Source organism: Poromitra crassiceps (assembly GCF_964638095.1).
Source record: "Poromitra crassiceps genome assembly, chromosome: 23".
NCBI classification, from domain to species: Eukaryota; Metazoa; Chordata; class Actinopteri; order Beryciformes; family Melamphaidae; genus Poromitra; species Poromitra crassiceps.
Window position 1 is genome coordinate 21,496,764 of NC_139639.1, and position 22,907 is coordinate 21,519,670.

The 22,907-nt window shown below is 45.0% G+C and overlaps 1 protein-coding gene across 1 annotated transcript in view; it reads left to right on the top strand.

The window, feature by feature from the left end:
* The first annotated feature begins 111 nt into the window (after positions 1-111).
* The window catches only part of klhl24a (kelch-like family member 24a), a 28,353-nt gene continuing 5,557 nt past the window's right edge, over positions 112-22,907 (top strand). Inside the window, exons 1-6 of the mRNA XM_083659451.1 lie at positions 112-291; positions 2,170-2,289; positions 2,399-3,243; positions 6,013-6,197; positions 11,375-11,493; positions 22,615-22,803. Of these exons, the coding sequence (XP_083515577.1) occupies positions 2,215-2,289; positions 2,399-3,243; positions 6,013-6,197; positions 11,375-11,493; positions 22,615-22,803 (1,413 nt within the window). The 5' untranslated portion in view covers positions 112-291; positions 2,170-2,214. The remainder of the gene's footprint in view (positions 292-2,169; positions 2,290-2,398; positions 3,244-6,012; positions 6,198-11,374; positions 11,494-22,614; positions 22,804-22,907) is intronic.

The following is a 22,907-nucleotide window of genomic DNA, read 5'->3' on the forward strand; positions in this document are numbered from 1 at the left end:
GGCTGGAGCCCCCCCCCTTCTATTTTTTAATAGGCCGCGTGACAAGTATATCTGGGTTCTGTGTGTTTACAGTTTTGAGTTCTTTGTCTTTGCCATCACCATCAACACAAAGTCAAAATGTCTGCGCAATATAACAGCCTACTTTGTGCGCCATAACGAACGTTATCTGAGTACACGGAGCCTATTGAAAAGGATATTATAGACTTTCGGGATTCTATTTATTTTTGTTCCTACATTTTGTTTTTCTCCACTAACTGAAGAGGAAGCTTCACCTGGAAACGCCTGGATACGGTAAAGTTATCTTCTTTATACTGGATGTTGTTTTGGGTTTTGAATAATTGTATGCTTTCCCGTTTGAATAGAATAAAGAAAACAACAGTAATCATGTCTAGGTTAACAGCGGCTGCTCTACATGTTTTGTGTATGTTGACAAGGGCTAACGGTGGCACGCATGAGGCAATTAAGAATCCTTTGTCTATTTGTAGTAGCCTATTGTCATCATTTTGAAACGCACCAATAAAGTTACTTGGTTGTCTGCTATTATTCTAGCTACTTTATTAATAGCGTTAGGACATTTATCAATGTGTATTTAGGAAAACTAGCGTAGGCTAATATTAATAACAATTATGTATTATTATTATTATTATTTTCAATATGCCGGTGCTTATCTTATTCTATTTGTTGTATTATTCGTCAATCGTCATGGCAAGGTTAACCCATAGGAGGGAAATCTTTCATGCGTCAGACACAGACTCGGACACCTCTGTCAAACCTGTCCTAGATATTTTCAAGGATGTAGTTACAGTAGTGCTGCTGGCAAGTATAACACGTGAAAAGATGAATATGTCGACTGATGTGTTTCTGACTGAGCCAAGTTAAAAATAGCCCTAAATGAAATGACCTCACTTGAGCAAACGCCAGAGCTGTCTGTTGCCTTGACCTTTCTACTGAGTGACAGTGGCCATGTATAAGGAATCTTGATGATTTAGCTTATTTTAGTTTGAATGAAAAGGTTAGCTTTATGAAAGTCTTTACAGCAGGTCTAAAGGCTAGGTAACACCTATGCAGAAGTAGATGTGTTAAACAAATGCACAGGCTCTGTGAATAGGCTATATGAACAAAACATAATTTGTGGGGCCCCTGGGGGCATTCGCTATACCGTAGATAGAGTACCTTTGGTCTTAGTGTTTTCCTCTTATAAAAGAAGATACATCTACTATTGGCTTATCTTAAGCAGTGCACATATTTGATTCAAGCTGATCTATGGTTCTGACTTGACTTCAAAGTTTGTTGTTCAAATTATGACGACGTCGGTCTGTTCAACAGCATCAACAGCATCCCTTCCCCCCACGCTCTTTCAAAACAAACCTGACTGACATGTTTGGGTGTCCTTCCAACTGTTGCTCAACCTCTCTCCCTCCAGTCTCTCTTTGTCATCATCACCCACTGCCTCTCAGCCACTGTATGGTGCTGCAGGGCACAACTGTTTCACAGAGGTGGTGAAGTGTTACGCAGATTTGAGTACAGCTCAAATCTTTGTCCTTAGCTGTGGCGTAAGACATGTTAACGCTGCCCTAGGGGCTTGGGAATTGTTCATTGAACTGTCTTGGTTTTCTCCTGCTTCTGCGACTGCTTCGTTTGCCTCTGATGATTGTTTTCACATTGTGCAGCAACAGTGATCCACTTAGGTTGCCGTTTAATTCATGGCCTTTTCCTGGTTATCCTTTCCTAACATATAGGAGTTGATGCCATTGTGCACATCAAACAATAATATGTGACTTGAACTTGGACACTCAGGAAATTTGGGGCAGTGGTGGCTGAAGGTTAGAGAAGCAAGCTCGGTGCCGGTCGTCTGTTCGATCCCCGGGCCGACAGGGTAAATCTGGGTGGGGAAGGTGAAAAAGCAGCACTCTCATTACCACCACTGAGGTGCCCTTGAAGGCCCTTATAAGTGGAGCTGATCAGTGGCCAGCAGATCAGACTGTGGTTGTACTGGTCAGCTTCCGGGTACAGTATGACCTTGTGTGTGAATGTGAACATGGCACTCCTGAAAAAGAGAGCATTGCTTTCAGTGAGACTCCCCCTGAATAAATAAGGGTTTATAAAAAATGATATTTGACAGAAACCAAGTTGTTGACCAGTGCTGTACTATCTGCTGTGCATTCCCAGGTTGCCCTAAGGTTTAGAGAAGGTCGACGTTGGAAGGTGGCAGCCATGGTGTTGATTCTGGGCAGAAGGCTGCAGAGGGAAGACTCTGGAACCAAAGACTCCCCGGCCGTCAAACGCAAGGTGCTCATAAATTACAACCATTTTCTGTGTGTTTTCCATGTTTAGCCTCTGCTTATGAAAGTCACAAATGTTCCAGAATTCATCTTTATATGTTTTGTTGTCTCCTAAGGTGTTTGAGGTTGACCCCAAAGGTTTAGCCAGCCAGGAAGTCTTGGACTTCTGCTCCGGCGCCTCCCACTCGGAGGCCATCCTCCAGGTGTTCAACGAGTTCCGCGACTGCCGCCTGTTCACCGACGTGGTCATCAGCGTCCAGGGCCGCGAGTTCCCCTGCCACCGCGCCGTGCTCTCCGCCTGCTCCTCCTACTTCAGAGCCATGTTCTGCAACGATCACCGCGAGAGCCGCGAGATGCTGGTGGAGATCAACGGCATCCTGGCCGAGGCGATGGACTCCTTCCTCAGTTACGTTTACACCGGCCGCGCCAAGATCACCACCGAGAATGTCCAGTTCCTCTTCGAGACCTCCAGCCTCTTCCAGATCTCCACGCTGCGCGACGCCTGCGCAAAGTTCCTGGAGGACCAGCTGGACCCCTGCAACTGCCTCGGCATCCAGCGGTTCGCCGACGCCCACTCCCTCAAGCAGCTAGCCAGCCGCTGCCGCAGCTACGCCGTGGCCAGCTTCTCCGAGGTGGCTCAGCACGAGGAGTTCCTCGACCTGCGCAGGGACGAGCTGGAAGAGTACATTTGCAGCGACGAGCTGGCCATCGGGAAGGAGGAGGTGGTGTTTGAGTCGGTGATGCGATGGGTGTACCACAGTGTGGAGCACAGGAAGCCCGTGCTCAAGGAACTGCTGCACCACGTCCGCCTGCCCCTGCTGCACCCCAACTACTTTGTCCAGACAGTGGAGGGAGACCAGATCATCCAGAATGCTCCAGAGTGCTACCAGCTGCTCCACGAGGCCAGGCGCTACCACGTGCTGGGCAACGAGATGATGTCACCCAGAACCCGCCCGCGCAGGTATCCTCACTGTTTACTGTAGAAGGCATCGCATCGCTGGCATGTCCTGGCTTCACCACTACAGACCCTTTTCACAGCAGCTGTTTTGAGTGTCAAAGCAGGGTAAACACAGGTGTAACCAATGACATTAATGAGGACATTGGCACTGGAACACCTAATGGAATGGACCCATGATTAATGTTATTGGTTACACCTGTGTTTACCCTGCTTGGACACGTCAAAATGGCTGCTGTGAAAAGGGTCTACTCTGAGGAACTTGACAAAGACTAGATGCAATGCATGTAGTTCTCAGTTCAGGGTCATGGTTCACATATAGTTCAGGGTCATGGTTCACATACATACTTTGCCTCAAGGAAGTACTGTGACTTGCTGCTCTGAATAGCTTCCTACACTATATTATACTGTGCTGCAGGCAACAATGACTGTAAATGTCACCTCTGTTTCCTCCTGTCCTCATTGCAGGTTGAGGAGCTGGAACAGTAATGCTATTTTGATCACGGTTAGGCAATAGTCCAAACACTAAAATATGCCAGAAAACACATTTTGTGTGATCTTTGCTTTTCTCTCCGCCGTTTGAGTGGAGCTGGATTAAAAAGCTTCTGCGGCTGTGACGAAACATAAAGCATGTTTTTCAGCCAGTGCATCAACCGCATGTGGTTTAAGACTGATTACAACACAAACTCAATGACCGTTGAAATGTTATTTTGCGTGCGGGTGTGTGTGCATGTGCGTGTGCGTGTGTGTGTGTGTGTGTGTGTGTGTGTGTGTGTGTGTGTGTGTGTATGTGAGAGATAGACAGAGACAATGTTATTGTGCTGACAAAGCGATCATTGACTGAGATTTGTTTTATAGGCCTATTTTGAAATGAAAATGTATCATGATGAGGCAAGAGACAAGGCATGTTCATACATATTTCGGTTGAGCAGGAAGTGATGCAAAGAACGGCAATCATGAAATGTCGAGTCTTGTTGTCATACCAGTTGTGTAACTCACCTTGCTGACGTGTTCGCGCTTCTGGTGTGTTGTTCACCTGTTCATTTTACACCTCGTTCTCTGTCTCTTAAGTGTTTGACGTGTGTATAGTGTCCAGTTGGATGCTATAGTTTAATATTTGAAAGACGAGGACTGGTGCTGACTGAAACATTCTGAGTAAGACACAATGTAGAAGGAGAGTAGTTAATATATGCACATCACATAGAGTTGCTGTCTGACCGAAATCTCGGATATCCAAAAAAAAGCAATTTTTCACAAGGAATAAAAAACATTCCCATTTTAACATAGTGTAATACTAGTAATAACAACAATAATAACCGGTAATATAACATCTTTCGCAGGTTATTTTTGGGCTCCGACTAAATCCATTTATAAAAAAAGAAGAAAAGAAAATAGCTATAAAAAAAACTGTGTCAATGAAAAAGGGGTCACGCCTGCACACTTATTCCATGCCAAAAGTTGAATAGTGGCAACTTTGTTGCTATTCATCTTTTGTGGCATGGAGTAAGTGTGCAGGCGTTACCCCTTCTTTCATAAGACCACAATGGAGGCCTGGTGTAAAGTGAACAGTGCAGCTGCCCTTCTGTCCCAGACCCGCTGCAAAGGGTTAACAGTGGTCCACAGCAAGGTGTTGGCTGGCTGGGCTGTGTGACGTGTTTCAGGCTTATCGTGTCAGTATCCAGGCAGATGTGATCAGATCGAGCAGACAGGCGGCAGTTAGTCTCCCTACTGTCTGTTGCCCTGTGGGCCCAATCCTCTTGTTCCTGCTGCAAACAGGTGCCTAATTCCCCCCTTTGCATGTGCCCATAGTGGGGCCCCTCTTGTCTTGGGAAGCCCCCAGGGTCACACCAAGCTCCGAATAATCATCGTCTCTTCTCTTGCTTCACAGTTTCTCAATTACAAATTATTCACATTTTGCACATGTGCGCACTCACCCCCCCCCCCCCCCCCCCCCCCACACACACACACACACACACACAAACCTGAACAGCTTCTGGCGCTATGTTATCCTATAGCGTTACACAAGCACGTGATCCCAATCTCTTACCTCTCTATCTGATCTATATGTTATTATCACATATAGCCAGTGCCTAATAAACAGACAGGAGGAATACAGGGGAAAGGTGCATAGGAAACATCCTGTTTGGTCTGCGATTACACTTCCAGTGGTGTTGGGATTTTCATAATATGCAGAGATCCCATGTAGCCTCTGTCCAGCGTCAGTGATTCTGAATGGTACAATAAGAAAACAAAGCTGCAGTAAATGACCTCCCCCATAGGAAATGAGGTCATATGCAAGGCATGTATTTTGAGCAGCTAGAGAGGAAAGCATTCTGAGCACGGGGCGGAAAAAAAGATTCATAACGCCTTAAGTGTGTTATTGTTGTAGCCTGTGTTGATATTTCAATTGTCATGTGCCTTGAAGATAAATGAGCCTATGCCAACGGAAAACGCCAATCCAATCGGTACCTGCCCCAGCATGACTATCCGCCATCTTTAATGATCTGTCTCACCATGTGTTGATGTGTCATGTGATGTTCTGTAGCGCCTTGTTTCCATCACTCTTTGTCTGAAACTATAATTGAATTAGATTGATAACACGATTGTACTGTGTGCGGCATTCCTGCAGAGTGACACCATGCTTTTTAAATGTGACATATTTTCGTTTTGTGCCTGAGCTGTGTTGTGTTTCTCCCCCCATCCCACATTGTCTCTCTGCCTCCCTCTGTCTCTCCTCTCTGCCTCCCTCTGTCTCTCCTTCTTTCCTCCGTGCAGGTCGACGGGCTTCTCTGAGGTCATTGTGGTGGTGGGGGGCTGTGAGAGGGTCGGGGGCTTCAACCTGCCCTACACTGAATGCTACGACCCGGTCACAGGAGAGTGGAAATCACTGGCCAAACTCCCCGAGTTCACCAAATCAGAGTATGCTGTCTGTGCCCTCCGCAACGACATTCTGGTGTCAGGTACGAGCCCAGTGCATTAGGTAGCAGTGAGTCCTAATACTGCTTTACACATATGTTGCCAGTTTAGATTCAGTGTATCCTCGGTTCTTACAAGGTCCCATTTCTTTCAACTACGGTACTCAGGCTTCCTACTACACAGTGTCAATTCCCGACTTTTTCCAGACTTTAAATTCTTGATTTGATTGAATATTTTCATGTAACTCAAAGGACATCAGTACAGTACAATTACATTTCCCCACACTATTCCAAACTTTTGTGAAACTTCCAAACTTATGAAGACGTAGAAATTACAAATATATTTTTCATATATTACAGACTTTCCAGACGCGTGTTTGTAGGAACCTTGAGTACTGTAAGACTTCATCCTATAAATAAATAAATAAATAAATAAATAAATAAAATACCTATTATAGTGAGTGTTAATGGACATGGTGCTTGTCTGTGCCGGACTTGCCCCCTAATCTCTTGGTGTAGTGGCAGGAAAGGGCATTGCGGCTGTTTGCCCTCCTGAGTTATTTTTACAGCCACAGCCCGTTTGAGACGAAGGAAAATATGAGAGCAACATCTGGATGCACTCTCCACACTCAGTGCCGAGGGAGGCCCTTATTGGCCGGCTCGATCGCTCTCTCTCTCTTCCTATTGGCCAATCCGCAGGGTCACCCGGCTCCATATAAGCTATGCCGCTTTCTAGGACGTCCAATAATGCACTCATCTAACATCCATTTTTGGTTTGAGTCAACTGCAAATGTTTGGGATGGGGTATATGCTTAGAAGGAACCTAAATATTATGTTACTATGTTGTTGTTATAGTGTGCATGACCCCCTGGCCAGGCTGCTGCATTGTTTGAATGGGCCAAGTATGGTGCAAGCCTCCTCTGGTGAAAAGTGCCCTAGATTCAACAAGACAGCAGCATCACGTCATGCATCCTGAGTAATGAGACACCAGCATGTAAAGCCAAGGATTGATTGAAACCTGTTACTGTTAGGATGCTATTCTATATGGCTCGTGGGATATAGGGCAACAAGTTCACGTTTTTCATTGATTGCTTTCCAGGAATATTCTTTGATAGAAGCTCAGATGTGCCTGTGCTCCAACATGCTTTTTATGAGGTATGCAGGAAAAAGGGGACTGCAGGGAGAGACCACAGACGAAAGGAGAAGTAGAAAGAAGTAGAGACAAAGAAAGAAGAGACAGAGAAGATGAGAGAGAGAGAGTCGTCTCCTTCAGAGGGTGCAGTGTTTATGCATTTCCATGTCGAGCCCATGCCAAGTCCTCACGTGTGTGCTATCAATCTACCCGCAAGCACTGCCTGGAAAAGTCAACATACCCCCCCCCTCCTCCTCTCTCTCTCTCTCTCTCTCTCTCTCTCTCTCTCTCTCTCTCGTCTCTCTCTCACACACACATACACTCACTCACCCCCAACCCCACGTTAAATTACTTTATGACATTTTATCTTCTTCATTGACCCATTTTTCACCTACATCCATACATTCCTGCCTTTATTTTTTCTTTTACTATATTAACACTCTCTCTCTCTCTCTCTCTCTCTCTCTGTCTGTCTCTCTCTCACGCTCTCTCACCCTCTCCCTCTCCACTGGGAGCTGGGGTAAATACCTTTGGAGGCCCTCCAGTCTCCAGCACAGCTGCAGTTAGCTGTGGGCTTAAATAGGATGTGTCTCAGACGGGTATATGAAATCCCTCCAGTGGATCTGTCCCTGGACAGGCACCCTGACCAGTGACCTGACCACCACTGATTTGATCTGTCCCTGGACAGGACAGGCACCCTGACCAGTGACCTGACCACCAGTGCTTTGATCTGTCCCTGGACAGGACAGGCACCCTGACCAGTGACCTGACCACCACTGCTTTTCTCACACTCACAGCAAATCACTCACTGCAGTGTCGGCATCATCCACTTTGTCAGAGCAAAAGTGAGTGTGATGGTTACAGTCAGCAACCTCAAATTAATATTCTCACTCTTTGTTATCTTTGGTTTAAAAGACATCAAATACTCTTTGCTATCTGATTCTAGTGTGTGTAAATACTTAATTCGGGTGTTATCAGCTAGTGAGCACCAACACACGTGCTTGTCTGAGGCAGTACATTATGATGCATGCCAGAGTCACAGGCGGCCTGGCGTCTGCACTGCAGTTGTCTCCTCACTGGACAGGAATTCCATACCATACTTAACTGGACCACTACCAGTAGCACTAAGCCATGCGAAAATGTCTCGTTCTAGCAAAGCTGTCATACAAATCATCCTAGGACGCCCCCAGTCAGCTTGACTCTTACTGTAAGAACAATAATTAACAACAGTGGTCCCTCCCCTTTGAGCCAGTAGGACTTGACCGACTCAAGTCAACTGTGAGAAAATAGCATAATTGTAAAGGAAGTTATTTTAACAAGCAGCGTAGGTTTGCATGACCCTCTTTGAAGTGTTGTTAAGTCCCAATTCAACCTGAGTCTTTCATGCAAATCCTTTCCAACGGAAGCCTCAAGGGGTGCAGACTCTCTGTCTCTCTGGCTATCCAGCAGATTATCTGACACACACATGCTATGACTAACTCCCTCTTGCTATGACTACCTCTCTCTGTGTCCTGTAGCGTCATTTAATGACTGAACAGTAATGATAATTTTATTACCTCACAACAAAAAAGTCATAAGAGGTAAACTACTGTAACCAGTAATTAACTAGGTGATGGATTACCCTTGAAGGACCTTATTTTATTGATTGCTAGAATGAAACGCGAGGCTGTTGTTTACCCCACCCGTCTAGTCTGTCAGCTATCTCACAACAGCAATAGTGAAAAATGTCTGCTTTGTGTGCATGTGAATACAGCAGGGAACCAGACTCACTTGTTTTCATTGGCAAGTTCTCTTTATAACATAATTATTGCTCCATATAGCCGCCCACCACATGTCTTCTGTCAAAAGAAAACACCCGACAGCTAATGGCAGATGCCGCCATAGCAAACATGAATGCATTGAGAAATCCTTTGATTTCATTGTTAGATCAGACCACATTATCCTATTAAGTCCTTCTCGTAAGCGAGAAACTCCTCCCCTCAGGGGGGCATCAGGGTTTAAACAGAGAAGTGCGATTTGACGGCAATTAAAAGTCTCTTCTTATTGATTTTCATATTCCACATTATATTAACTGATACCACCATGAAATCAATTTATGTCCCAGTGTGAAATAACGCAGATTGTCACTGTCGTGTCTGTGTTTAATGTGCTGAGTGAGTAGGCTACAACCACACACACACAAACACACTCGTGCTTACACACACTCACACTGAGTGAGTACGCTACAACCACACACACAAACACACTCGTGCTTACACACACTCACACTGAGTGAGTACGCTACAACCACACACACAAACACACTCGTGCTTACACACACTCACACTGAGTGAGTACGCTACAACCACACACACACAAACACTCGTGCTTACACACACTCACACTGAGTGAGTACGCTACAACCACACACACAAACACACTCGTGCTTACACACTCACACTGAGTGAGTACGCTACAACCACACACACACAAACACACTCGTGCTTACACACACACTCACACTGAGTGAGTACGCTACAACCACACACACAAACACACGTGCTTACACACACTCACACTGAGTGAGTACGCTACAACCACACACACAAACACACTCGTGCTTACACACTCACACTGAGTGAGTACGCTACAACCACACACACAAACACACTCGTGCTTACACACACTCACATGCAAATCAATCATCACTCTCCTCTCCTGAACTTATTGTTGGATATCGGCCAGACGCTGACTGCTACTGGTTGTGATAACACAGCAGTAATGCTATTGTCCCAATATCTCCCTAGCTTTTCAGATGACACCAATGTTATGCTTTTTGCAGACAACATGCTACAGTACCTTGCTTTTTTCCCCTCAACTTTTTCCTTGAGACTGACATCCTTTTTAAGCAGTGCAGCCGCTTCTATACGTTACGACGTGTGTCCGTTTGTAGCACGAGGTGTCCGTTTGTAGCACGATGTCAGTTTGGAGCACGAGAAGATGGACCAATCAGGACTCAGGAGTAGCCTATGCATATGGGGAGGGGGGCAGGGGAGAAGGGGGCCTGACCTGCCCAACATACTGTAGGGGCTCTAGGCCTATGATATCACATGACTGCTCCTAAACCTGCACCTGCTTCCTTCAACACCTGGGTGTTTTTTCCCCCCTTCTTTCTGTTTAACCTATATTTCATCCCGTCTGGGACGTGCCTCCCAGGCACTGCTAGTAGAAAGCTGAATGTGTTTGATTAAGGATCAGTGTATTTCATAACAGTCTGTGCAGGATCACCAGGCAGGTGTGTGTGGAGGAGCGGTTGAGAGATAGAGGCCGTGTCGGGGCTTGTTAAGAACGTGTCTGGGTCATAGTGCAACCCGCTTGACTGACTGCCCAACTTTGTTGTTGTCTCTGCAGCAGCTGCAATAAAAAAAAACGAGGGGGGACAGCTTGTGATAATACATGTTCGCCCAGAGACCGAGAACAGGAACTCAGCCAAAAATGCTGTTGTTTTTGTGGTTCCGTCATTAACAAAAGATCCTAACTGTGTGTGTGTGTGTGTGTGTGTGTGTGTGTGTGTGTGTGTGTGTGTGTGTGTGTGTGTGTGTGTGTGTGTGTGTGTGTGTGCGCGTGCAAGAGAGAACAAAGAGTCAACTGGCAGCTGTGTATAAAATTGTGTGTACGCGCGTGCGTGTGTGAAACAGGGAACAAAGAGTCAACTGGCAGCTGTGTATAAGATTTGTGTGTGTTGTGTGTGTGTTGTGTTTACTCAGTTGCAAGGTGAACAGAGTGGACCAAGCCTAGGTCAAACTCAGATAAGACTGGCAGCTTTGACCTAGTTAGGAAGTGAAAGGTTTCTTTGACATAAACACATAATAATCCGCTCACAGCTGGGATGTTCTCCAAGAGTAACTTGGCTTTATTTTTAGACACATTATTTTTTACAACATCAACTGGATTTGAAAAAATCATCTGAGATGGCTTGCGTTTTTCTACCTTGACTTAAACTTGGCTCAAAATGGACTTAACTTTTAGAGAAGAGCCCATTAAAACAGACTTGGAAGAAATGATTATATTGATGTGCAAAAATATGTGTAATGTATGTGTTGTGTTTCAGGCGGTCGTATCAACAGCAGGGATGTGTGGATGTATAACTCGCAGCTCAACCTGTGGATCAGAGTGGCCTCCCTCAACAAGGGCCGCTGGAGACACAAGATGGCCGTCCTGCTGGGCAAGGTGAGGAGGGACCTCAGCCCTCTACATATTCCTCTCCATCTTTGTCTATCTGACACACACACACACACACACACACACACACACACACACACACCATAGACTTCAGTTTACAGTTAACAGTTACAGTTAGGGAAAGCTGGCAGCCTCTGCATGTAAAAAAGGCCTTCAGGATTTAGGTGTGTACCAACTGACGTTTTGAGTTCCTGGTGCTAGAGAGAAGTAGGATAACAAAGAAGTGGTTTGTAATGTCACACCTCATCATGTTGCTCTGGTAATACCCAGGGGTGTAGTGGTAAATACAGAGGTGGTAATACCCAGGTGTAGTGGTAAATACAGAGGTGGTAATACCCAGGTGTAGTGGTAAATACAGAGGTGGTAATACCCAGGTGTAGTGGTAAATACAGAGGTGGTAATACCCAGGTGTAGTGGTAAATACAGAGGTGGTAATACCCAGGTGTAGTGGTAAATACAGAGGTGGTAATACCCAGGTGTAGTGGTAAATACAGAGGTGGTAATACCCAGGTGTAGTGGTAAATACAGAGGTGGTAATACCCAGGGGTGTAGTGGTAAATACAGAGGTGGTAATACCCAGGTGTAGTGGTAAATACAGAGGTGGTAATACCCAGGGGTGTAGTGGTAAATACAGAGGTGGTAATACCCAGGTGTAGTGGTAAATACAGAGGTGGTAATACCCAGGTGTAGTGGTAAATACAGAGGTGGTAATACCCAGGTGTAGTGGTAAATACAGAGGTGGTAATACCCAGGTGTAGTGGTAAATACAGAGGTGGTAATACCCAGGGGTGTAGTGGTAAATACAGAGGTGGTAATACCCAGGTGTAGTGGTAAATACAGAGGTGGTAATACCCAGGTGTAGTGGTAAATACAGAGGTGGTAATACCCAGGTGTAGTGGTAAATACAGAGGTGGTAATACCCAGGTGTAGTGGTAAATACAGAGGTGGTAATACCCAGGTGTAGTGGTAAATACAGAGGTGGTAATACCCAGGTGTAGTGGTAAATACAGAGGTGGTAATACCCAGGTGTAGTGGTAAATACAGAGGTGGTAATACCCAGGTGTAGTGGTAAATACAGAGGTGGTAATACCCAGGTGTAGTGGTAAATACAGAGGTGGTAATACCCAGGTGTAGTGGTAAATACAGAGGTGGTAATACCCAGGTGTAGTGGTAAATACAGAGGTGGTAATACCCAGGTGTAGTGGTAAATACAGAGGTGGTAATACCCAGGTGTAGTGGTAAATACAGAGGTGGTAATACCCAGGTGTAGTGGTAAATACAGAGGTGGTAATACCCAGGTGTAGTGGTAAATACAGAGGTGGTAATACCCAGGTGTAGTGGTAAATACAGAGGTGGTAATACCCAGGTGTAGTGGTAAATACAGAGGTGGTAATACCCAGGTGTAGTGGTAAATACAGAGGTGGTAATACCCAGGTGTAGTGGTAAATACAGAGGTGGTAATACCCAGGTGTAGTGGTAATTGGTAAATACAGAGGTGGTAATACCCAGGTGTAGTGGTAATTGGTAAATACAGAGGTGGTAATACCCAGGTGTAGTGGTAAATACAGAGGTGGTAATACCCAGGTGTAGTGGTAAATACAGAGGTGGTAATACCCAGGTGTAGTGGTAAATACAGAGGTGGTAATACCCAGGGGTGTAGTGGTAAATACAGAGGTGGTAATACCCAGGTGTAGTGGTAAATACAGAGGTGGTAATACCCAGGTGTAGTGGTAAATACAGAGGTGGTAATACCCAGGTGTAGTGGTAAATACAGAGGTGGTAATACCCAGGTGTAGTGGTAAATACAGAGGTGGTAATACCCAGGTGTAGTGGTAAATACAGAGGTGGTAATACCCAGGTGTAGTGGTAAATTCAGAGGTGGTAATACCCAGGTGTAGTGGTAAATACAGAGGTGGTAATACCCAGGTGTAGTGGTAAATACAGAGGTGGTAATACCCAGGTGTAGTGGTAAATACAGAGGTGGTAATACCCAGGTGTAGTGGTAAATACAGAGGTGGTAATACCCAGGTCCAGGTGTAGTGGTAAATACAGAGGTGGTAATACCCAGGTGTAGTGGTAAATACAGAGGTGGTAATACCCAGGTGTAGTGGTAAATACAGAGGTGGTAATACCCAGGTGTAGTGGTAAATACAGAGGTGGTAATACCCAGGTGTAGTGGTAAATACAGAGGTGGTAATACCCAGGTGTAGTGGTAAATACAGAGGTGGTAATACCCAGGTGTAGTGGTAAATACAGAGGTGGTAATACCCAGGTGTAGTGGTAAATACAGAGGTGGTAATACCCAGGTGTAGTGGTAAATACAGAGGTGGTAATACCCAGGTGTAGTGGTAAATACAGAGGTGGTAATACCCAGGTGTAGTGGTAAATACAGAGGTGGCTAAACTACCCATCTTCTTTCCCCTCATTGATTGATACGGGTGATCTGAAAATAGGTGAGTAAACGATCAGCCTCATTTCAAAGAGGAGGGTAAACTGTGTTTACTTGCATTTAGCCTCCATTGCGCCCCTGGTAATACCTGATCTGTGGTTAAATAAAAGTCCGTAAGATTCTCTGGAAACTTACCTACTGCTTGCCAGCATGTTTTGTAAACACGAAGAAGTCTGTCTGTCTGACTGACATTAATTGATGTGCATCCATCGACTTACTGTACACATCAGTCACTCATCACTGACATGCATCGACTTCCTGTACACATCAGTCACTCGTCACTGACAGGCAGAGGCAGGCTACAGTAGTGGATTCCAGTGTCACATTTGACTAAGCTGTCTGCTTGTCAAGCATCTTCCATCTTGCTCCTTGAGGGCGCCACGTGAGTAGGAGTGATATCCTATTCAAACCATCTGAAGCAGCCGTTTGTCACCTCCAGGGTTTGTAAACGGGCAGTGCCAGCTCACACACCCTGGATACACAGAACCAGCTTCAACACAAAGAATCCAACTTTGAGTTATTCCCTCAAATCTCCTCTGAGCCCGCTATATGTCAAGTATCAGAATAGCGATGGCGATCTGACACCAGCATGCGTATGGAAAGTTTATGTTTACATGCAACCTGACCAATGATCCTGGATCAGTGCTTCTATTCTGGAACTGTGTCTATCTATAGTCTCTAATACAGCGCTGGGTGCATTTTCCTATCCGAGGGCAGTGGGAGTTTACTTTACTGGATGATGTGTGCCAGTACCTCACACCTCCCTCGCCTGCTGTAGTCCACTGGGCCAGATCATGCTTCTTCTGTCTCTCCTCGGTCACATGCAGGCTGCAGTGGCCATACATAGAAACATACACAGGCTCCTGTACAGCTTATAAACACACTGATTATGGAGACATATAGACCAAGGCCAGTGTGCACATAAAACAAAGTTCAGTATTTTCAATGGAATACAGCATTCTCGTGTGGAGAGCGGAAACTCTATCATTAGATTTAATTACAATGTACCCGTGCAATTATTACCGTTTAACTACTGTACACATTTTGTTGTTAAAAGTTCTTAAACTGGAGATTCAAGTCTGTCCTCATAGCATGGCGTTCATCCATGCTTGTAAAGGCCATCATAATGCAAAACAAATGTTGACCACTCATAATACAAAGTCATGTGTGCCTCCTGAAAGCCTTCCAAACCTGTCATTTAGTCTTATTAGTGTTGTTGTGTAATAATGGGCAACAGCCACTGATTGTCAGAGCAGGCCGAGCATAAAGGGGCTCACAGACATACATACCACTTACTTAGACACGCCATCACATGTACACGTACATCCATGTGCATAAGCACACACACACACACACACACACACACATACACACATACACACACACACACACACACACACACACACACACACGACGCACACACACACACACACATACACACATACACACACACACACACACACACACACACACACACACGGCGCATGCACACAAGTACCAACTGTTCCTGGAAAAGCTCTGGGCTGAAACAGTGAATTCTCTGTCAGCAAGGGCACAGCACAGCCAGTCTGTTATCATTTGCAGTGATTGCGCAAACATTGTTTCTCTCGCTGCTGCTGGCGTGCGGTGGCCTGATCCTGGACAGTCTGCATTGGTCTGTTGGAGATCTGCTTCTGGACAGTCTGCATTGGTCTTGCAGTGACTTCCAAACAACACCCAAAGTGCTGAGTTGCCTTGCCACAGAAACAACAAAGTCAGGCATGCTCGCTCGCATGCAAAGACAGTCACACTGTGGCTGTGTCACACTGTGACTGTACAAGTCAGTAATGAACCCTAAAGACAGTCACACTGTGGCTGTACAAGTCAGTAATGAACCCTAAAGACAGTCACACTGTGGCTGTGTCACACTGTGACTGTACAAGTCAGTAATGAACCCTAAAGACAGTCACACTGTGGCTGTACAAGTCAGTAACGAACCCTAAAGACAGTCACACTGTGGCTGTGTCACACTGTGGCTATACAAGTCAGTAATGAACCCTAAAGACAGTCACACTGTGGCTGTGTCACACTGTGGCTGTACAAGTCAGTAATGAACCCTAAAGACAGTCACACTGTGGCTGTACAAGTCAGTAATGAACCCTAAAGACAGTCACACTGTGGCTATACAAGTCAGTAATGAACCCTAAAGACAGTCACACTGTGGCTATACAAGTCAGTAATGAACCCTAAAGACAGTCACACTGTGGCTGTACAAGTCAGTAATGAACCCTAAAGACAGTCACACTGTGGCTATACAAGTCAGTAATGAACCCTAAAGACAGTCACACTGTGGCTATACAAGTCAGTAATGAACCCTAAAGACAGTCACACTGTGGCTATACAAGTCAGTAATGAACCCTAAAGCGAGTCAGGGATCATCAGGGTACAGTGAAAAACAACAACACGTTGCATCGATAAGGCTGCCATGATTCAACTTGGCTCTAGAATATTACAGGAGGCCAGTCAAGTTTACACTTACTGATGTGGAGCTGACTAAAGAGTCCAACAAGCATGTTAAGTGGATCCATATGACTAAAGAGTCCAACAAGCATGTTAAGTGGATCCATATGAATCAAGTTGAATAATTCCTCTCTTCTATGCTGTGTGTACATCCTGTCAATGATTCATTCACAGCCTCAGGGGGCAGATGTTTGCTCGGTCTTAAAATAAGCAGCCATAGTAGAGGACGTTCTTGCTCATCCTCCATGTCTCATACTCAACCTATCATTCATTTCACATGTTCAATTCAGGACCTGTAACCCAGGATGAGTTCACCTTGCCAGCCAGCTCAAACCTCACATACAAACAGTCACACATACATAGTACACACACACACACACACACACACACACACACACACACACACACACACACACACACACACACACACAAACAAACACACAAACAAGCTCAGGCACTTTCTAGAAAAACACATTCCTCGAAGTCGTTAAATCCAAGGGTAAGCTCTCATTTGAGACCGCTTCCTGCATCTGTCACACGCATGTGGTTTCGTCTTCTCTTTCATCCTCTTCATCTCGCCGTTTCTTTTATTTTCTCCGCTCTCTCCTTTCCTGTTGCAGACTCCCAACATGCCTTTCTCTCGTGCCATTTTGATGCTCTTAGTTCCTTTTTTGATGCCTTTAGATGTTATTAATGGTCTTTTTCTACTTCTAGTTCCTCTCTCATTGCCCATCGTGGAAATTTCAGATCAAAGGGAAAATTTCCATTTGAGGATTTTTTTTTAAATTAGTCTGTTCTTGAATCAAATTACATCTATCCTCTTATCTCAAGCACTTCGCTGTCTCCTTTGTCTTTCTCTGTCGTTTTTCCTCACAATTCTGTTCTCCTCCTTTAGTGTTTATAACCATTAATTTCCCATTTTACAGATTGGACCACAATGACTGTTTCCATCGACGAATAGTTCGTTTTTTATATATATTTGTTTATTATATATATATATCCTCTTATCTCAGCCACTTCTCTGTCCGCCCTGTCTCTAGTCTATCTCCGTCTTGTCATCTCCCCCTGAATTGGGTTACCCCCATAGGCAAAATAGATGTAGTTTTCTCTGCAGTTTTGCACTAAGTCATTTCCTCATAGAGTCTGTAATCTCCCTGTTTGATGTGGAGCACTGATGTTCCGGTTACTAGTATGGGGAACAAAACCTGAACGTTGGCAACAAGTCTGCGTAATGAACGTGCCACACGCATGATCACACTTGCACTCACAGAGGCCTCACTGTTGACTTCCAGTCACTCACTATGCAAACAATATGCATACTCAGTGGGTACATCAAATGTATCTTTGTGTACACACAAAGATACATTTGGCTCACTATACTTGTGAGGACCTTCCGATGGAAGCTCTAACCCTAACGACGACATGCATAACATTAATCCTTATCCTAAATTGAACCTAATCCTAGTTCTTCTAACCTTAACCCTACACCAAAGCCTTAACCCTAAAGTGACCCCTTAGAGAAGTGAAGACGGGCCAAAATGACTTAACCTTGCGCAAATACCCTTAGGTCTAAAACTCAAACTGGTTCTCACAGAGATAGAAGTACAAGAACACACACACACACACACACACACACACACACACACACACACACACACACACACACATACACTTATTAATGTCCCTGCGTTCTATGATGTCCTGTTGGACTGGTCTTGTTTCCATAGTGTATAAGCAAAAAAAAATAGGTCACCACTTGTTTTGCTCACCCTGCACTCAGCGACGGCTGTTCTCATCTATCACACATTCTCTCTCTCTCTCTTTGTCTTTCTCTTAGTCTCTCTCTCACGCTCTCCAGATTCAATTTCCATTCACCTTGTTTTATTGGTCGTGAATGTCAGATGGCCAGTGCTGCCAAAGCATCGAAATACAAAGACAAAAATAAGTGTAAACCAATACAATAGTGCAATTAAATAACTTGTAGCCTAATAGTGAATAAAAATTATTCATAGCAAAATAACTACGTGACGAGTGCAGGCTGTATAATCACTTTTTGACACAGTGGCCTCTATCTTCCCAAAAGCGCTAATTTAGCGTTTGCGCTCGTTTAACGGCGTAATTGTACTGGGCATTGGCTGCCACAAGCCAAAGCAGGCATTTCAGCGCTAAAATGTGGGATAGATGGCATTATGCTATCGTCAGCAGCACGCAATTACTTTGCGCTAAGAGCTTTGAAAAGGACCTCTTACGAGCAAATACCTCTCTGCGCTGGGTGCGCTGCACGGAGATTACGACTGCGCGATCCCAGCGCAGAGAGGTATTTACGCAGTGGAAAGTGGAATTCCTTTTGGATATGTCATTAAGCACAGCCTTGCCATGCCAAGACATCAAATTATGCTGCTAAAATTGGGTATTAGCAGATAATTCAGTGAGGCAATCAACTATAACTCACTGAGAAACTTTTATCACATTGCAAAGAGGGAAATGAATTGAGAAAACGTGTTGGACAATGGACATAGGCTATTTACCTTCATAACCCAAAGGGTCGTTGGCACCACAGACGATCTGTCAATGAGCTCTCTCTGTCCTCGCACGAGTGAGTACACTCTATTATGCATGGAGAGAATTACAGCATATTGCATGCCTCGCGCAAACAGACATTGCAAGACGGGAATCTCATTGGTTTTGATTGACGTAATGCCCAGCCTTGCCTGGCCACGCCTGTGAATAATTCTGGTAGTTAAGACCGCCCCAAATCCTGTTTGCGCAGGCATTTTGGGGCGCAGATGATTTTGCCATGGCTCTAATTTGCGCTTGCGACAGGTGCCGTGAACGTTTCCGCATGCCCGCCGAGAATTGCATCCCCAACATATTTCGGGGCTGTTTTAACTTAGAAATCAGGGAGATCACGTCTACCAGACAATTATATCACTTTTAAACGGTTACATTTCTGTATAAATCATTACAAGTACGGTAGCTCCCGTGAGGTGGGGATGGTTTTTTTTGCTGCTCGGCGGAGGAGCAAAACTCGGCAGAACACCTGGCGGACGGCGCAAGGCGGAATGCTATCTTCCGTGCCTTAAGGCACGCGCAAACAGTGCGCAAAGCACTATTAGGGGATAGCGCCTGTCGGAAAATAGAGGCCAGTATCTCTCTCTCTCTCTCTCTCTCTCTCTCTCTCTCTCTCTAACTATTTCTCACTATCTGTGTGTTGAGAAAACTGGCAATCATTTGGCCATTGTCACAGCCATAAAGTAAGCAATGAAAGTGCTGTTTCAGTAGCGAGTGAGTCTGCCTGCCGACTGCCGAGAGTCATTCATCACGTTTGGCCTGTAGTGTTTGTGCCATACATGCATGCGGAGTATGTGCTGCCATCATCAAGTTAACGCGGAATGCCCCTATATTGATATACGGTACTCTTCTGTGGTGTATCAAGAGCGTGTGGCGCGTTTATCGAGTGTGTGTGGAGTGATGGGGGACAAACCCACCCCCCCCCTACACACACACACACACACACACACACACACACAGGGAGGTGTCTGGATACCTGGTTGAGTCGAGCACAGAGAAAAAACGACTCTGACTCGTGCTCCGGCCCGCATCGGTGCTGCTCAAACACATTCATCTGGCTCCATTGATTTCCTGCATCTCCCTGCATCTCAAAGTCTGTCTCTATCTCTCTTCTGTCTGTCTCTGTGTGTCTCTCACTCACACCACACAGATTTCAGATTGACTATCTCCTACACATCAACATATTCAAATTAAGCTGGTCCATGAGCCCATATAAAGTCTTATTCCGTCTCATTTTGGCATTTGAACACAGACACACACTCTCTCTCTCACACACACACACACACACTCACACACCATGGCTGGGTCGATGCCATGCGTGGGTCACAGGCTTCTATTATCTCTCAATCTTAGTTTCAGTTGAGAAAGGTGGTCATGTTGTGAATTTTTTAACTGCCTCAGTCGCTATGCAAATATATCCAGGTGTCCCATCAACTTCCCTCTGGAGTTTTTGTTCCCCCTTTCCATACCTTCTCTCTCTCTCCCTCTGTCTCTCTTTCTCTCTCTCACTCTCAACATCTCTCTGTCTCTCTCCCTCTGTCTCTCTCTTTCTCTCTCACTCACTCACTCACTCTTTCTCTCTCTCACTCTCAGCCTGTTTGTAGGTTCAATAGAGAGGCAGGAACAGCCTTGAGGTAGTGTGTTGTAAGATCAGCACGTTTGTTGATGAGTAGTATTGTCCTCTCTTGAACCAGTAATACTGCTCGGTGTCTGGCTGTCGTTCTCTGACATGTGATTATCTGAGTCTTTTGTTATTCAGGAAAAGGGATATTAGAAGTCTATCGTGAATCTCCTCCTTTGACCCACTTTTCTAGCTTCTTTTTGCATTTCATTCATTCTTCATGCTGCTCTTTGCCTATTCCTCCTCATCTTCCTGTCCTTTGCTGTCCCCTGAGGGGTAGCAGATGTAACTAAAAGGCAGCAAACCTGTAACGCTGAATCTATATATAAAATTGAGTTTGTGGACTTGTTTGTTTCAAGTTCTGTCTTCAGCCACAGCTATGCCGTTTTACGTGTGATCGGGCTGAAACCTTCAGGGTGTGTAAAGGGCACCCGTGCGGGTAACCTGACAGAGCCGGATTTTTTAATTAGGCTAATTAGCTAATGATGTGATGTCATCAGTGATGATGTCAAAAGTGATGTCATAAGGGCACACACACACACACACGTGCGTTTGCATGCACACACTCAAGGAGGCATTGTGACGTGACAAGACTGATCAGTGATGTCATAGGGGGGCACACACACACTGATGATGTCATCAGTGATATCATAATGGGACACACACACACACACACAAGGAGGCATTGTGACATCACTGATGCAATAACATTTAGTGAGCAACACACACACACGCCAATAGGGCAGGTGAGGCCACACAGCAGCCGATGCCTAGTTCTACAAATTCTGGGTTTTATCTTCTGACATACCATCATGTGAATTAATCAAGTTTCTGCCAAATACATTTGTAGCTTTTTGCAATTTCTTGCTAACAAACCGATGAACAAACAGGCATGAAAACATAATTTCCTCCGAAGTTCATTGTCAGAGATAATTACAGTTCCATGGCGCCACATACAGTCACCACTCACGTGCATAGTTTCTTGTCTATTTGTCTCTTAGCTGATTTATGACCAGGATGTATAGATTATAATGACACCACAACACAACATCGTTTTTACAACTTGCTTTTCCACTGTAAGGCCCTGTCTGGAGCACACGCAAATTGAGTGATTTATGGATGCCAATATAAAATAGTAAATCAAAGACACAAAAGAAATGTCATGAAGAAGCTCAGACAGTGGCTCAAAGGATTACAATGCCGCACGCCCAGAGTGTGTCTGATGGAGTTTGCGTTCCGAGGTCATGTTGTAGTTGGAGTTGAGCAGATGATCCAGGCCAGTGTTTCCTGCTGTATGAACAAACAGGACAGGCCAGGACGGCAGTGCATATTGAGAAGCGTTATCATATCATCTTTGTTGATCACCACCAGATAGACTGGTTCTCCTTGTGCCCAGCCGAGGTGTCAAATATTGTTCGTACACACAGAGCAGGAACCTTGGATAAACACATCTATCTCTCTCGGTAGATAAGTACATAGATAGATAGATATTTAGATATTTAGGTGCAAGCCTGTAGGTTACGCATTGCAAATCAAAAATCCACAACAAATCTTTCACTGCTGAAGAGTGCAAATCTTCTTCAATGATATCATGGTCAACTAAAACTGAGACGGAAAAAGACAAAAAATGTAAAAAAAAAAAAAAAACATTGTCGTAAATTGAAATAAAAATTTAAACTGTGAAAATAAAAATAATAAATAAGTAAAATAAATAAAACCACATTTTAAAGTCAAGGACATTTCTCTGCATTTCTACTTTTTTGCTGTATCGAAAACATACCGTGTCGTATCGAACCTGACCGTGAATTTTGTGTACCGTTAACACCCCCAGTGCGTGTGTACGTAAGTACGCACCAGTCACAATTTCACAATCTAGCTTTATTTGATAAGCTTCGGGCGGCTTAGGTGTCTTTAGCCGTCAGTCACAACTCATCCTCTAAGCCCGGCGCGTCTGTGTGTCTGTCCTCAGGTCTACGCTGTGGGTGGCTACGACGGCCAGAGCCGCCTGAGCAGCGTGGAGTGCTACGACTCCTTCTCCAACCGCTGGACAGAAGTGGCCCCCATGAAGGAGGCGGTCAGCTCTCCGGCCGTGTCCAGCTGTGCCGGCAAGCTCTTCGTCATTGGCGGAGGGCCCGACGACAACACCTGCTCAGACAAGGTGGGGAACAGATGGAAACGTCAACATCAAACAAGCTAAAGGACAAGGCGATGACAGCCACATGGATGTTGGCCTCTTTCAAGAATGCCAAACACATAATTACA